Below are 17,031 nucleotides of genomic sequence, written 5' to 3' on the forward strand. Positions count from 1 at the left end.
CATCTTATGCCCCACAGCCATCCTCGGAATTCCAAAAGAAAAAAAAAATCATTTTGAGAATGCCTTCCAGGAGCCCCGTGATGACAGCCAATCCTACAGATGGAATTCAATTGCCTTTTTTTCTGTCCTTCTAAAAAAAAATAAAAGAAGGACATTCAGTATGAATACTCAGGCAGGTGACTGACGTGGCTTTACCTGAGAATCAATAGGAATGCATTATCCTGGCCCCCTCCTTGTCAAAGGTATAGGATTCCTTATCAATAATTTATTGGGGAGTATTCCACATGGAGAGCGTCTCGTTTTATGCAGAGTCGGGTTTGTACAGCTAAAAATATGAATGGCAATTACCGGCTTGTCCTTCTCCCTGGTGTACCGAGTGCTGGCGGTGCATTCTACCATTCCGTTTGAGTGCAGCCACGGGGTACGGGGTTCACATACTGCTTCCCCTTATTCGCGCCAGTGGACTATTCCCTCTCAATGAAACAAAACTGTTTAGCTTGCACATTTATAAGAGGAAAAAAAGCCAACGGCACAAGCACACACACACAAAAACACAGTTGGTAAAAGATGCACAGTAAGGCACAGAGATTTTTTTACGAGCATGTCCTCTTTCAGTAATTAGCACAGTTTTGCTAAATGCCGCCATGCATCGTGTGTCTGCACCATAGGCACAGAGGGCTGTCTGCTTGCTTAAGTTGCCTAGCTGGGATTCTCTTTTCTTTTTTACCATTTGAATTAGAATGAATCCTGCTAATTGCATACTGGAAGTCTCGGCATTTAATGCAGTAATTAGATTTTCCAGTTTAGTGGCCTTAGGCAGGAGAGTGGTGGGGAAAAAGGAAGACAATCTCACAGTAAATATGTTTTTTTTTTTGCCATGGACACATTTCTGAGATTAGAGGATAAAAACATTGCTTCTTCTTGCCAAACCTACATTAGAAATGCACAGAACATGGTGTTCTCCTTATCACTCAGAAAAATGGCATATGATAATTTTGGGCTTGCTCAAGACTGACCTTGAGAAGAAATCTTTTTTTAAGCTTTAATTTCTCATACCATGAATTACATGAAAGAAAATTATGTGGAATGGCAGTAAAGTATTGAACTGGAACTATCTGGCGTATCTACATAATTCAAAGCAGTTTCATTTCAAATGAGTTTAACTGCCTTCATGTATGTTTTGGAAATTAATTTATTCAGTTTCTGTACATATTTTCATGCATTTGGTACATTTCAGTCTTGAGATATATGGGGGAAATGTTCTATTCGATTTTTTAATTGTTGCTTGAAAAAATCACGTAATCTTTGAGACAAAATCTGCATTCCAGGCAAATTTTAAGTTGGCCCACCTCTGGTTTCTGGAAGTTAATGCCAAAGTGGCAATTGAGATGAAACAGATTAATACATTAAATTGCATTAAAGATGAATAGCTGAGGTGTTACTGAGCACACATTAATACAGCGCTATGAAGAACGTGACAGAATGCAGGACTCGTAGCCAGCGTCATTAGGCAGAGGGGACCTTGAGAAGCAGCAAGGCCAGCGGGACCGGACCACAGACGCAAACAGCCTACAGTCTCACAAACTGTATTTCTGTGTGCTCTTTCAATGTCTCCTTGTACAGTAGCTGCAGTACATTATGTGCCTCAGTCTTTATATATCCCCAGTTCTTCATTTGCAAAATAAATGAGTGTTTAGCTCCAGAGCTGGATGGTGGATCCATAATTAGCCTCGGTTATTTTTCGGTTGATGCTGTTGCAGGTTCTCTGCATGAAGCAGATCACGGAGAAGAAATCAGCAGGGTTACTTCCTCCTGAGAGACGGAATTTAATACACAGAGTCCAAAAGAAGGCATATCATCTTCTGATCATTACCACAGAGTTGATTTAAGCTTTTTTTGTTCTGTGCACGAAATGACCTAAAGCACATTAAGAACATTAGTTGTTTTTTAATGATTTTTCTTTTTTTTTGCGTTCACGCGTTTCCATGTTGTGCCAGAGTTAGCTTGGAGGCTAACTCTCACCTGTAATCCCTGAGCCGGTCTGAAAAAGCCAATTTTACGGAGATCAGTCATTCTGAAATCGCATGTTTGACAGGCGGGTGTTGGCAGGTCTAGAAGAGTTCATATATCTGTCACTGTAATCATCTTAAATTCAGCAGTAAAAAATTTGAAGCCAAGCCACCATATTATATAATGTTGGAAGAGCACAGGAATCTTCTGGAAACCTGGTCTGAACTGGCAGTGGCATGTAAAACAAGCTACAATATTATTACAAACACTTTACCATATAGCCATTACGCTATGCCCCATTTAAAAATGTACCAGCATGAAAAATTCAATACCACCTTTCAGGAGGGCGTAGTGTTATTGCTGGTATAGCCATTGATATAGAAAATGAAAGGAAAAATCCTTGAGGTCAATGTTTCTACTTGGACCAATGTTAAGCTGACAGCAGTAGCTGGCTAGCGTGAAGGTCCTTCTGAAAAAAAGACCCTGGATACAACAGTGCGTTTCACAAACCCTGCTATGCCCATGGATTTTTTGAAGCCATTTTGAATAGCCACATGCGGACTGCACAATGAATACTGGTATAAGTGTACTTAGCAATAACTGATAGACTTCGGTGAATAGTATACTTCAAAGCAACGACAATATTTGAAAAAGAACTATTTCAATATGTTTTATTTGAAAACAACAGTAGTTTGAGTATTCTGTAATATTTTTTAGCATTTGGAATAGAAATGATTAATTTTCACATCCCAAGTTCTGTTAGCCTTCTCAGCTTCATGGACACGAGGAGGCTAGATGTGTCGCAATTTCTTTGCTGAGTGCAAATTTAGATTTGGTGACTGCTGAATTCACAAAACATGTTTCTGATGAAAAAGAAACAAAAAGAAGCGTTGCTTGAATCCAGGCCTTGAATAATTGCATTATTTAGTGCACCTGGGGTTCTTCTGCAACTTCTGCGGTTTATTTAATCAATTTAATTTTCACCTGCCAGATAGATGTTTCCTTAATGGCAGACTTGTGAGCCCATTATAGCAAGAGCCTTTTGGCTGATTTATGGGAGAGAGACTGAAGATGTGTGATATCAGCATCCAGGGAACGGGAACAGAAACCTAAGCACCTACAGCACTGTATACTGACTTCAGTAATATGGACCGGGTACAGCAAGCTGCAATCGTGCAGGCTTCTAGTTATTCATGCACAACACACAACCAGTTGAAACATTAAGCAAAATGATCCCATAGGGGTCTGGAATGTGGAATATGGAAACCATATTGAAATAGCTTTCCTCTGGAGAATTTGACTGATCACTAGATGTAGACTTTCTATTTAGCATTACATCAAAACGAGTTCAGGCATATCGTATGCACCCACTTTTCAAAGCAGAATTTCCTCATTTAAAGAATGGACCACAGATTCAGTATGATTAAATTCAGCAATTAGTGGCAGAAGTTGCGTTTCAAACTTATTTATTCAACATTTATTAAAAATATTTCCGGAAGTATGACATAAATGGCCAGTCTCGCAGACACAGATCAAGCCTAGTCCGCCACTAAATTAAATTTTGAAAGGATATTCTCCATACAAAACCCAATTTAGTCCAGGATAAGGCTTTGGTCTGTGTCCGTAGTTTTCCATTTGAAATGAGCTGAGACTGTTTGGAGGCGGAGTAAAGCTTTGTGAAACAACAGCAGACACATCACATGCCAGCAGGGATACACTGCTGCGGACAGCGCATCGTTTTTATTGGTTCAACTCCGTTATTGACATATCATTCTCGCTCCATCAATTATAGGGTTCATGAAATCTGCTCTCAATGTTGCCAGATGCCTGAATTAATTCCCCATAAAGAACCCCCATCTTCAATTGACTCCCATACACATTTGTCCCCTATGTCTCCTTTGAAAATCCCCCAGATGTCATTGACTGCCATGCATTTTTTCTGTAAATCTTCTCCTATAATATCTTTAATTCCCGACCTGTAGAGGTAAATCCTCCAGTCTGGCAACCCTGCGTGTTTTAACATTAGGCAGATCCTTTTGAGCACAATGCCTGGTTAATTGTATAATGCTACTTGTAAAAGGCACAAAAAAAAAAGAAAACTCTTAATTGAATTGCATTTGCCCTTGCCAAATTAATCTTTTTTATTCAATTGTAGTCTTCTAGACAAAACCTATCCTATAATATAAAATGTATTCACCTCCTGAGACAGCTTAAAAAACTGATGGGTCTTTAATTTCTGTATAAACTTTTTGTGCCCTCTCAAGACAGCGCTCAGAGACGTACTGTATATGCGCACCAGACAAAAACACTCACGTCTGCTGTTTTTGAAACCTCCTTTCTGAAGAGGCTTTGGCTTTATTGTATCTGGAGAGATTATGCTTTAACTGTTTTCTCCAGGAAAGATTATGAAACAAAGCATCCAAGTCAAGGAAATAAGAGAGGAAAAAATCATGCTTTAACAAAACTTTCATCCGCAAAAGTGTATAAGCACGCTCGTCAGCAGAACTCCGCTGAACTCGCGAAGTCGAGCATCTGTACCGAGCGTGGAATTCGATTCTGGTCAATGTAATTCTGGGTAATGTCTCCGAAACATTTTTAATTGAGTGATTGCGCTGGGAAATTGCATCAAGTCAGCGGTGCACAAAAGCTACGCCGTGCACACAAACCCCCTCGTCATTTGTTCGGCTAATCGGGTTGCGTGGCTGGGAAGCCTCGTTTGGCAGGTAATTTAGTCATTCATGCCCAGGCGTAGCCCCGGCGACCGTTTTTTAAAAGGGTGAGCCGATGTCATTATTCCAAACATTTGCATCACCCGCACCTTCCGCTCCGGGCTCCACCGATCTTCCGCGGGCGATGTGGCAGCCCATTTCCGCTGGGAATTCGCGGATGTGGATGTTTTTCCAGCGAACTGACAAGCAGGTTGCGTTGTTGCCTCCGGAACCGAGCGTTACTAAGTTACTGGCCCCCCCGGGGGACCCGGTTTGAGCTCGCCGGGGTCCCAGTAGGAAGTCAGCGCCGCCTCTGCAGCGGGCATTGCAAACAGAAAGGACCCCAGGCGTTGCTTCTTCTAGGAACACATCTATCTCCCCTCCGGAAATCCCCCTGGTAGAAACCGTTTCCACGGCACTGACCTGCCAGATGCTTGTAAACACCCTTCCCATCAGTGTCTGCGAAAATGCATACGCTAAACTGCGATGAAAATTGATCATTTTAATAACCCCCACGCACCCACAAGCAAATGCACACATGCACACACACACACACACACAGACACACTGATTCAGCCCATCTTTTATTAAGTGCAACTGTTCAGTTGTTAACATCTTTCGTTTTTAGTACCGTTTACAAAATCCAATCACTTACTAAAAACTCTGAGGGGAAAAAAGAGAAATTAAATTAGGGGAAAATAAAGGGAAGCAAATTTGGCTGCCATGTTCTTCAGCCAAAGTCTGTTGTTTTCTGTCATTATCACAAAGGGGGAATTAGAAGAAATCGCTCATTGGTTTTTATGCCATTTCCAGCGGGACTGAGCTGGAGAGGCAAACATTGATTTTGCCGTTTCTGAATCTCGTTGACCTGTCGCCACGTCAAGCCCCGGGAACAAAAAGCAAATTGTTCACCACAACACTTATTCCATTCAGAAAGCAGAAAGCCCCTTCCTCCCGGATGTATGATTAAAGAGCATTGTGTGCGCTCTGGCGGGAACCTTTCAGTGTGGTTCGCTTCCCAGAGGGAAATCGTTGCCAGGGGACGGGGAGGGGGGACAAACAACAGCCGCGGCACGCCTGCCCGCTGGCGCCCCCACTGGCAGCAGGACAACTTGCACCCGCATATACCGTCTGCAAAGCCACAATTGCCAACTAATGAGTACACAACTTGTATACTCAATGGTGTACAAGTTTCACACAAGTCGTATACAACTTGTAGGCAACTTGTGTGCCCAACAGTAGGCAAGTGTGCTGATTCGGACACAGCCTGGGTGTCCTTTAAAGGAAAGGAAGAGGAGTTGACACATAAAAATGGGCAGTGCATCGTGAACGCCTTTCCGGAGAGAAGTGCAGGTGACCGTGGAGTCAGGCCACTGTATCTGAACCCAGGAGAAGAGCGAACGCGGGAGAGTTCAAAGGGCGACCTCTCCACCGGGCCTATACTGCCCAGCTGCTCTTCTCACGCTGGGTTTCTGATTGGCTGCTGCCGTCTGATGTGGCCCAACATGGCGGGTGGGGGCGGACCAGAACGGCGGCACAGAGAGAGCCTCCGCGGTCTACAGCGTGATGCTCAGCCCCGCCTCCGTCACTCTCCCAAATTCTCCCGAAAGGCAAGAGACAGGTACACTTAACAAGCCCCCCCCGTTCGCTTTGCTGTGTAAACGCCACACCGATAAAACCATTTCGGGGGTCACCGGTCCTCTCCGCGCGGCTGAGCAAACAGGAGCGCTTGCGCTCCACAGACTTCAAGACGAGCCTTTCATACAGGTTTAAAAAGGACAGCGGTTGGCCTTTAGAAAGCACGAGTACAAAGGCACTGTGGTTTCACATATACGTTCAGGTCTCGCCTCCCGTTGGAGATGCACGCCTACGGGCATCGAGCAAGGCCGAGCGCAGCACTTCCCTGTTTCCTGTCATTCTGGAACATTGTCACAGAGAGAGAATGGGGGAGTGCTAGTGCGATCTGTCCTATTAGTGTCATCGCTCTGTTCCTGCCATTCACGCCTGCTTAAGCGCGCGTCTGTAGGGGATGCTATTGTTAGACGGGGCAAGAGGGAAGCAGCTTCTCCTCTGGTGGAGGCTCAGCCCGCTTCGAGTGGCTTCACAGACTATCTGCAGGGGGGCAAAGCCCTGTGAGACTGCCAAAATGGCACCAAATGTCTGGTTGTTTGTGTTCGGGGCTGTTTGTTGTGTTTCGACCTGGCAGTTTTTGCGGAAGGGTAGCCGCCCTTGGCTGACATCAGTGACTGCTGCTAGGTTCACCAGTTGACAGCTCCCGAGCTATTGTGCGAAACTTTGTCTTGAGAAAGAAAGAAAGGGTCGCGGGAGAGAAAAGGAGTAATAAGACCTATAACAGGGCATGCATTCACTTTATTGACCATGACCAGGCATTGAAGCTACCGGACGAACACATTTGAGATCCATTGCTTAATTTTCTGTTATTTAATTTCAAGGTTACAAAAATTGGAAAGGAAATGATTAAATATGTAGCATTCAACCTCAGCCAAGGTTGATGTAGCCTTAAAATGCGCAGGATCAAAAGGCTGTTTTCAATTTAAAAGTGAGCTTTGCTTCATTTAGTTTTTTTCTCTTCTGCTGCATCAATGAGTGCCTCCATAATGAAATTGATGCAGTGCTGTGGGAAATGACTGTCAGGAGGACATGACAGCTAAAGGATGACAAACTAAACTGCCTCACTGTAGCTCAACTGTGTGACTATTTCTGTATACTTACAAGACTTCTGTTTTGACAGTGTTCACAGCTCGCAATGGTTTTGAAATGTCAGATATTAGTAAAGTGAAACAATTGAGCTATTCACCTGGAAGACGCATCTTTTATCTCTTGACATTTCCAAGTCTCTGTTAGATAAGCAGACTAGAATAAAAAGGCTAATTCATTACTCGTGTCCTGGGGGTATTTTATTTAGCACTGTTTATATTTGTCAGTCTTCCTGTCTGTGTCTGTCTCTCTATTCACACAGAGCACAATGACACCAATTTACTGCTACAGGTAGACGTTCCATCAGCAGGCTATGGGTCTGCTGGGGTTCCTTTCAGCCCATTGCGTAATTGTCAAATAAAGCAGTTGATAACGCAGTTAATTCAGCCCACCTGGATTCGTGGGTCTGAATTGGTTTTTGATTTTTGAATTGGAATGCAATTGGGCCGACATTAGCTCAGACGGTAAGAATGGTTGTCTGGCAGTGGGAGGGCTGCCCGTTCAATTCCCCACCCTGGGTGTGTTGAAGTGTCCCTGAGAAAGACACCAAACCCCCAGTTGCTCCTGAACAGATTGTTGCATGGTAGCGTGTTGCCATTGGTGTGTGAAAGTGTGAATGGGTGGTGGAGATGAAATTGTAGTTGTATCACGCTTTGGAGACAGTTAATTAACTGCGTTAATGCAGTCTATTTACCGAAGCCAGCAGACCCTGTGGCTCTACCAAACCAAAGTTACTACCCTTACTGTCTGCATAAGACACTTTCCATAGGATGGCATAAGTGACCCAAGAGCAGTGATGCGTCTACCCATGTGACCGCGGGGAACGCGTCAGCAAGGGCGTACAAAATCACCCACCGCAATCTCCACTATGTTCGCTCGCTTTAAACCGTTTAAAAAGGGCGAATTAAAATAACGCTGCTTTATTTAGTGCCTTGCTCTGTTTAAGTCCCTAATAACTCCAGGCTGGGAGGCAAGCCCAATTTCATTTAATGAAGACCATGATTAGTTTGATTTGGCTGGTTTAAGTGGCTGCCTGGAACCCAGCCCGTGGACTCTGGGGTCCTCTGAGGTTGCCTGTATGGGTGCAGTCCGCTTTGGTGGTGACACGCTTTCGCAGAATATATTTTGATGGCACGGCGTAGACGTTCAGATACCCCACCTCGCTGACCCGCTGTGTGCCTTCCATATTTTGTGTGAAATTAAGCCCTATTTGATTAAGCGGCCTTTAAAACAGTGTGTGTGTGCTTGGGAAAGTGCTGTCGTGATATACTGCGGGTCACTTGAACAGCCCTTCTGTTTTGGCTTTGTCAGCTCTTACGGTCGCTTAAAACCTTGGCCCGGATTCAAACAACATTTATCCTTCACTTCGACTTTCAAATGAAGTGAGTTTTTTTAGGCTACGCACGCATCGTTTGAGTTTGGCAATCACGAAAATAACAGCCTAAATTACAGAGGGAAATCTAGTTTTCGCATTCATTTGTAAGTGAAAATTAAGAGCAAATGTTGCTTGAATCCAGGTCTATTTTTGAGCAGTCGTGAAACAGATATTCAGATGGCCTCGCATTTGTTAGAACAGAGCTTTCCAACATACACTGCTGAAGGATGAATGTTGATTGATTTCAGGCCAAAGTTTTCTTAGCTGTAGTTTTACAGTGTAGATCATCAACTCACAGTCATTTTGGGCTGAGAACTGCTGGTTTTCCACCCTCCTTTTACCTGGGAGTCAGATGTGACGGTAGACTGGCCAATCAGTAGCACTAATAGTTCAGTTAAACCTTGGTTTTTTTTAATGTCAAAAGAAATTCTAGATTTAATTTCTCTATTGCCAGTACTGATTGTGACAACAGCATTAGAATGTTCTGTCAAGAGCCATCTAATGAGATATTTGTGTTCTCTCCTGGGTTAATTATCACTAGTTAGATTTTTGTGGGTAACGTGAATGAAGCAACCTAAATGCATTAGCTTGCTAACAGCGGCTGAAAGGGATGTTTTGTTCACCTTAATGTTTTAAGCAGTCTACAGTTTGTCTATAATTGGAACAAAATTATACCCAGAACCATAGTAAAACAGCTTTACAAATAATTTAGATACACAAGGTGGAGACTGTCACTGTCACCATGTGGTCTCAGAGAACAGGCCTCACCTGTAGATCTTGTAGTGTGTGGTGTAAACCACCAGGTGGTCAAAGAGAACGGGCCTCACCTGTAGATCTTGGAGCATGTGGTATAACCCACTAGGTGGTCTCAAAGAACGGGTCTCACCTGTAGATGTTGTAGTGCGTGATGTAAACCACCAGGTGGTCTAAGAGAACAGGCCTCACCTGTAGATCTTGTAGTGTGTGGTGTAAACCACCAGGTGGTCTAAGAGAACGGGCCTCACCTGTAGATCTTGTAGTGTGTGGTGTAAACCACCAGGTGGTCTAAGAGAACGGGCCTCACCTGTAGATCTTGTAGCATGTGGTGTAAACCACCAGGTGGTCTAAGAGAACTGGCCTCACTTGTAGATCTTGTAGTGTGTGGTGTAAGCCACCAGGTGGTCTAAGAGAACGGGCTTCACCTGTAGATCTTGTAGCGTGTGGTGTAAACCACCTGGTGGTCTAAGAGAACGGGCCTCACCTGTAGATCTTGTAGCATGTGGTGTAAACCACCAGGTGGTCTAAGAGAACTGGCCTCACCTGTAGATCTTGTAGTGCGTGGTATAAGCCACCAGGTGGTCTAAGAGAATGGGCCTCACCTGTAGATCTTGTAGTGTGTGGTGTAAACCACCAGGTGGTCTAAGAGAATGGGCCTCACCTGTATATCTTGTAGTGTGTGGTGTAAACCACCAGGTGGTCTAAGAGAACGGACCTCACCTGTAGATCTTGTAGTGTGTGGTGTAAGCCACCAGGTGGTCTCAAAGAACGGGTCTCACCTGTAGATCTTGTAGCATGTGGTGTAAACCACCAGGTGGTCTAAGAGAACTGGCCTCACCTGTAGATCTTGTAGTGTGTGGTGTAAACCACCAGGTGGTCTAAGAGAACTGGCCTCACCTGTAGATCTTGTAGCATGTGGTGTAAACCACCAGGTGGTCTAAGAGAACTGGCCTCACCTGTAGATCTTGTAGTGTGTGGTGTAAACCACCAGGTGGTCTAAGAGAACTGGCCTCACCTGTAGATCTTGTAGTGTGTGGTGTAAACCACCAGGTGGTCTAAGAGAACGGACCTCAACTGTAGATCTTGTAGTGTGTGGTGTAAACCACCAGGTGGTCTCAAAGAACGGGTCTCACCTGTAGATCTTGTAGTGCGTGATGTAAACCACCAGGTGGTCTGGGAGAACAGGCCTCACCTGTAGATCTTGTAGTGCGTGGTGTAAACCACCAGGTGGTCTAAGAGAATGGGCCTCACCTGTAGATCTTGTAGCATGTGGTGTAAACCACCAGGTGGTCTAAGGGAACTGGCCTCACCTGTAGATCTTGTAGTGTGTGGTGTAAACCACCAGGTGGTCTAAGAGAACGGACCTCACCTGTAGATCTTTTAGTGTGTGGTGTAAACCACCAGGTGGTCTAAGAGAACGGGCCTCACCTGCAGATCTTGTAGTGTGTGGTGTAAGCCACCAGGTGGTCTAAGAGAACGGGCCTCACCTGTAGATCTTGTAGTGTGTGGTGTAAACCACCAGGTGGTCTAAGAGAACGGGCCTCACCTGTAGATCTTGTAGCGTGTTGTGTAAACCACCAGGTGGTCTAAGAGAACTGGCCTCACCTGTAGATCTTGTAGCATGTGGTGTAAACCACCAGGTGGTCTAAGAGAACTGGCCTCACCTGTAGATCTTGTAGTGTGTGGTGTAAGCCACCAGGTGGTCTAAGAGAACGAGCCTCACCTGTAGATCTTGTAGCGTGTGGTGTAAACCACCAGGTGGTCTAAGAGAACTGGCCTCACCTGTAGATCTTGTAGCATGTGGTGTAAACCACCAGGTGGTCTAAGAGAACTGGCCTCACCTGTAGATCTTGTAGTGTGTGGTATAAGCCACCAGGTGGTCTAAGAGAATGGGCCTCACCTGTAGATCTTGTAGCGCGTGGTGAAGCCCTGCTGGAACCGCTCCTTGAACTCCGAGTACTCGGGGCAGCGGTGGAACGGGCCCTTGTCAGACAGCAGCCAGTCCAGCCGGCCACCGGGGGGCGCCGGCACGGCGGCGAGGGAGGCGGGGCTCTGATCGGGCGCGGCCGCCAGGACCAGCACCCATCCCAGGGGGCCCAGCACCGTCCACTGCCATAGGAGCATCAACAGCGACCATCTACCAGCCTGCGCACTCTGCCAACGCAACGCCATCCTGCCCCCGGACACACGGGACCTGCATTCTTCTGCCAATCCCCCCTAGGCCTGCGGGGGAGGGAGACAGAGGGGAGAGGGTGGTGAGACAGGGGCGGCCAAAGCCAAACGGGATTTCATTGACATTAAAGACACGCTGAAATCAAGATGAACTTTTTTTCTCAGTTTAGTCAGTTCTTTATAACCACCGAACACATCGTAACCCTTGTGTAGTCTTAACATTCTGTATAAGGGTAAAAAATGACCCACCTTCACTAAACCCCTAAAATAAAGCAGCTTCATCGAATGTTAAACCCCAAATCTATTTTGCATGAAGAAATAACCTGTCACTCATCACAAACTTTGTCATCAAATTTCAAGTTTATTTAGCGGGTTTTCTCTGCTGTTAAACATAGTGGCGGGTCATTTTTGACCCTTAAGACAACACAAAGGTTTTTCATAACCGTATGAACACATCTTATACAGTATATTCCATAACATGAATAACATTGTTATACTTGTGTATTTTCACACCAAAGCTTTTTTCCCCTCCACTTCCTGGAAAATTATTTGTGTTGAGTTTTTACTTCATTGTGGACTGTACCAGTGGGTTTGCATTTAGACCAAATGTCTGTCAATTTTCCGTTCCCCTCCGATGTGTATCCTTTCACGCAGCGGCTCGTATTCTTCCCCACAGAGTTATAGGTTACGGCTCTGCTTAGCCTTCCAAAAATTCTACCTGAAAGATTCATTTCACTTGCATATACATCATATCGTGGAAGCGAGTGCTGTTCCAACTGCTGTTTCAGCTTAACGGGATTAATAGAACAGTCTGCAGTGCATTATTTTGTGTTGAGATTTGTAAGTGTTGGAAGGACTTTTAATTAGTCACTTTAACTAATGCTTTTATTTTTCTGTAAAGTATTACTTTATGAAATGGTTGCCTTTATTAACTGATATTACAGTACAGTCACTTAGCTGGCGTTCTTCTCCAGAGAGTCCAACAACAGTGATTACATAAGAGACTCTCAGGTGAAATAAGTTTGGTTGCAATTATTTTAAGTGTGTACCAGACCTGGGTCAAATATATCATAGTTTTTTTTTGGATTAAAATACTTGTCTGTGCTTGATTGGTTTTGCCTTGTGCGTTTGAGCCTACCAAGGGGACGAGTAGGCAGGGGTTTGCACTTTTTGAGAGTATTTCATAGGTTCCAATTCACCAGGCAAGCTGAGTAAAGCTTGATCCAAAACAATTACGTATTTGACCTAGGTTAGATTTGAGTGACATTCAGGGGATTACAAGAGGGGTCATCAGTGCATATTTCCCACTGAGTTCTGTCAGTCAATCAAGGCAGTAATCAATTAAATGTGAATACTGCACTGTAGCCAGTAAGTATTTGTCCACACAGAGAGATGTTCATTCACGGGGTAACTCAACATGGTATGCAATGGAAGCAGAGGCTTTTAAGAGGCTGAAGACCAGAATTGACACAGTTCTGGGTACTAGAGCAGAGCTCTTCTGTTCATTTTAAACAGAGTCGGTAGGCCACACTCTTCCTGTTTATAGAACAATACATATATGCAGATAAGTGCCATATGATTTACACAGTAGACACTTAAAAATAAATATGGAAAACAATCAGTGTTGGGGGAGACACTCTGCTGGACCACCTTGTCGAGCATAGTCAAACACCAAGTCTTACAAGCGCACTAGTCTGGAGATGAATTTATATGAAATATCGGGGGTGCGATGTCTCCCTATCTACCCCACAATCTATGCTTATGAAGGTAGCTGTTGCTCCCAATGTACCATCCATTTAATCGGAGTGACATTTCTGATGCCCGTTCACTACATGTTGTATAGATGAACCTGGACGGCCTGTTCTCATCATCGAATGTTTCAGCGTTATTCGTATTTTTCGATGGTACTCCGAGATCAATGGGCTCACAGCACGAGCGTCTCTCTCTCCTCAGCGCTAAAATGCCATCCCATAATAGCACAGTGTTTCGTGGAAATGTCACATATGTTGTCTCAGTCATTAAAGTCTTCTCTGTTTGTCACACACGTTTTCAAAATGCCAGGGCACTGCGAATGAAATCGCCGACGTCGTTCTGGAACATTCCGCCCTAGCTCATGTTGCTGTTAGTGTCAAACCTGCAAAGGCAGTTCAAAAATGAATGAAGTACAGATGGTCATCGTATAATGAACTAAAAAATAAAAAAATAAATTAAAGTACAGATGTTCATCATATATCGGCTTATCAATCGCTTTAGTTTAAACCTGTTATATTGACCCATGAGTCCATTTTGACAGATTCTCTACCAATGTTAGCCTATGCCTCTAGATTGGGCTGAGACAGAAAGCTTTGCTGCATAACAGAATATTGTTGCAGGAAAATTATTATGCAACATCATGCCTTAATTATATTTCCTCTCACAGGTCTATGAATTATGGCAAGGGTGGCAGACACACAGAGAATACTGTCCACGCGAGAATACTGCAGATCAGAAAGAACGCATCTGTCTCCGGTCGTTCGAAATGATGTTCTTGAGTTGTTCCATCTCGCATAGAAACCTCATTAGAAAATGGACGCTTTACCATAGGGCAAACACAGAGGAGCCTGACTCTGCGATGAGGCAGGGACAATGGGGTTTAAACCGGGCTCCTACCCCAAAGCGTCTGGATTTCATTCCCTGGCCGATCGCCTTCAACGCCGAACCCTCGAGCCAAGTACTTAACCCGAATAGCTTCGGTAAATATCCCCCCTGTAAAAACGGGATGAAAAAAAGTAAAATAAGTAGGGTAAGGGATTCACCCTGGATGAGGACGTGTGCAAAGCAAACCGGCATACAAAGACACGCTCTGGAACGGAGAGAAAGAAGCCTTCCCCTTCCCTCGCTGTCACGAAACCGCGTTTTTAAATTTTAATTTCCCCTAAAGGGGGAGTCTCGCTTACAGTGGAGTACGGCTTCTGCTTCTGTCAGCGCCGCGATACGCGCCTTTGAGGAGCGGTGCATTGTGGGAGTTAAGGTTGGAAACTGCTGGAAAATGTTACGCCGAGGCGATATCAAAGCCGGCAAACATTGTTTCAGATAAATGTACGGAAGCCAGCGGTAGTTACTCCGACAAAGACGAATATACAATCACTTTTCCGCAGGGGTCCGTCTAGGCAAGGCCGTGAACTTTCTTGACACCTTTCGTTCGTTCGGCTCCCAGTCTGTCTTCGGGGCTGGTTCGGGAAATAAGGAACATTTTTGTGTAATGGTACCCATGAAAGAAGATGCTGGAAGCATCCATCAAGACAGCGGGATACCCGGGAGGTTTGGCATTAAACATTTTGTGTAAAACCTGCAGTGCACAGTCGAACATTTAGAGCAGGTGTACTGACACATCTGCAAATAAGTACGGACAAAGATCACTTGCTCTGGGACCCTTGCAAATTCTTCCACATCATTTTCAAATCTTTTCCAAATTTGCTAAATTTGTCTTCCGTTTCAACAAGCAGGTTTAATTCCTGTGTGTCACACTTGCTCCAGTATTTTTCAGTTCCGTCATTACATGGTTTAAATGGAGGTGCACGCATGAAAATGAGAAGTATAGATAACAGCTAAAGCATAGCCTCTGGACAGAGATAGCATCACGGTACTGTATAGCTGCGCTGAGTCTTCTTGAAACAGGCTAAACACAAATAATAATTATGAGCTCTGTTGTATAGTCATGTTTTTTTTTTTTTCCATCCATAGGCCTATCTTGCTGTCTATTTCTGCCAATTCTTCACACCACCAAAGATCATCAAGGCAAGTAAGAATGAGCTTCTATTAATACACAATTCCATTACCATTTCACCTTAACTTTCACTTTGAAAAACTGAATGCAACTGTTTGAAACTGGCATACAGTGGGGGTGTCTTGGTGGCGCAGCCTGTAGAGCACTGACCGCATGCTCATTGCGAGCCGCGACGTCGGCGGTTCGTAATCCGACCGTCCGACATTTGTCGCATGTCTTCCCCTCTCTCTCGCTCCCATTCTTCCTGTCTCTCTGTACTGTATACTGTCCAGTAAAGCTGAAAAAGGCCTAAAAAATATCTTAAAAAAAAAAGAAACTGGCATACAGTAAACCACAGACTGTGCTGGTGATGAGAATGAAAAAATAAATTTCCCTAAATAAGACTCATAAACAGTTATTCGTCATAGTTTATAACAAACTTTGATTGAATCCGGGCCATTGACTGCGTACAGTCTTGAGCACAAAAGTGAGTCAAAAAGGCTGGAAGTGATAGAAAAAAGTGTTTCTCTCCGAAAAATGAGTGAAGAAAGCGCTATTTGGGGAGATTTATTCCTCACTGCGTCTCTGTAAACTGATAGCGGGATGGGAGCTTTATCGGGAAGTCATGCGGTCCCAAAATAGGTGAAATACGTGTTCCAGTTTCCTCACGGAGTCTTATTCTCTCTCTCTCTCTCTCTCTCTCTCTCTCTCTCTCTCTCTCTCTCCCTCTCTCTCAAACCCGGTAGTTCTAATAAAAGAAATGTAATTATATCCTGTTTTCCTGCAGAAATATCTCTCCTCCTTCCTTTTTCTCACTCCTACTGTCTCCATCACCTGCCTTTCTCCACCGCACCTCGCCTTATCATTATATCTCCGTCTCGCTCGCCCTTTTCCATTTTCCAAACTTCTTCTCACGCCGTCCTGCCTCTCTCGGTTATCCGCCCTCCATCTCTCTTTCTCCAAACCGCTGCCACCTGAAAAGGCGCAGGAAGTAAGAGAAATGTAATTATGGGTCAAAAAAAAACAGAGGGTGGGGATGCGCTTCTGAGAAATGGCAGAGCAAACAGTATTCTGGACTGGAACAGAAGTATCCAAGGTGAATATATGACCAGGTTTTGAAATGCAGTCAGCGCCACGTTTTTTTTGTTGATGTGGCTCTTTACTCCACAATTTTAGACTTATTCAACAACTCCACAATTTTAGACTTATTCAAACAGTTCACTTGCACATTCTCAGCTTTTATTTAAGGGTATTTGTATACACGTTAGCTTCATGTAGTGAGTACGACACTTCGATAACCCTTCATTCATGTCCCTACACTCTCAGAAGAAAATGGTTCCAGTCAGAGCTCTGTGATTCCATTGAAGAGGTTAAAGGGTTTTTTGTCTGGCAAAATAGTTCCTTGTCTGGGAGCTTTCACACTTCACACCTTTGATAGCAGGTTCCATAAAAAACTAAAATGGCAAATGGTCTGCATTTATATAGCGCCTATCCAAAGCACTGTACAATTGATGCTTCTCATTCACCCATTCATACACACACTCACA

The 17,031-nt window shown here is 44.3% G+C and overlaps 1 protein-coding gene across 1 annotated transcript in view; it reads right to left on the reverse strand.

Moving 5' to 3' along the window:
- Positions 1-17,031, reverse strand: part of brinp2 (bone morphogenetic protein/retinoic acid inducible neural-specific 2) — a 121,424-nt gene that overhangs the window by 65,213 nt on the left and 39,180 nt on the right. Inside the window, exon 2 of the mRNA XM_061242149.1 lies at positions 11,468-11,790. Within this exon, the coding sequence (XP_061098133.1) occupies positions 11,468-11,739 (272 nt within the window). The 5' untranslated portion in view covers positions 11,740-11,790. The remainder of the gene's footprint in view (positions 1-11,467; positions 11,791-17,031) is intronic.

The sequence above is a fragment of the Conger conger genome, chromosome 5 (assembly GCF_963514075.1).
Source record: "Conger conger chromosome 5, fConCon1.1, whole genome shotgun sequence".
NCBI classification, from domain to species: domain Eukaryota; kingdom Metazoa; phylum Chordata; class Actinopteri; order Anguilliformes; family Congridae; genus Conger; species Conger conger.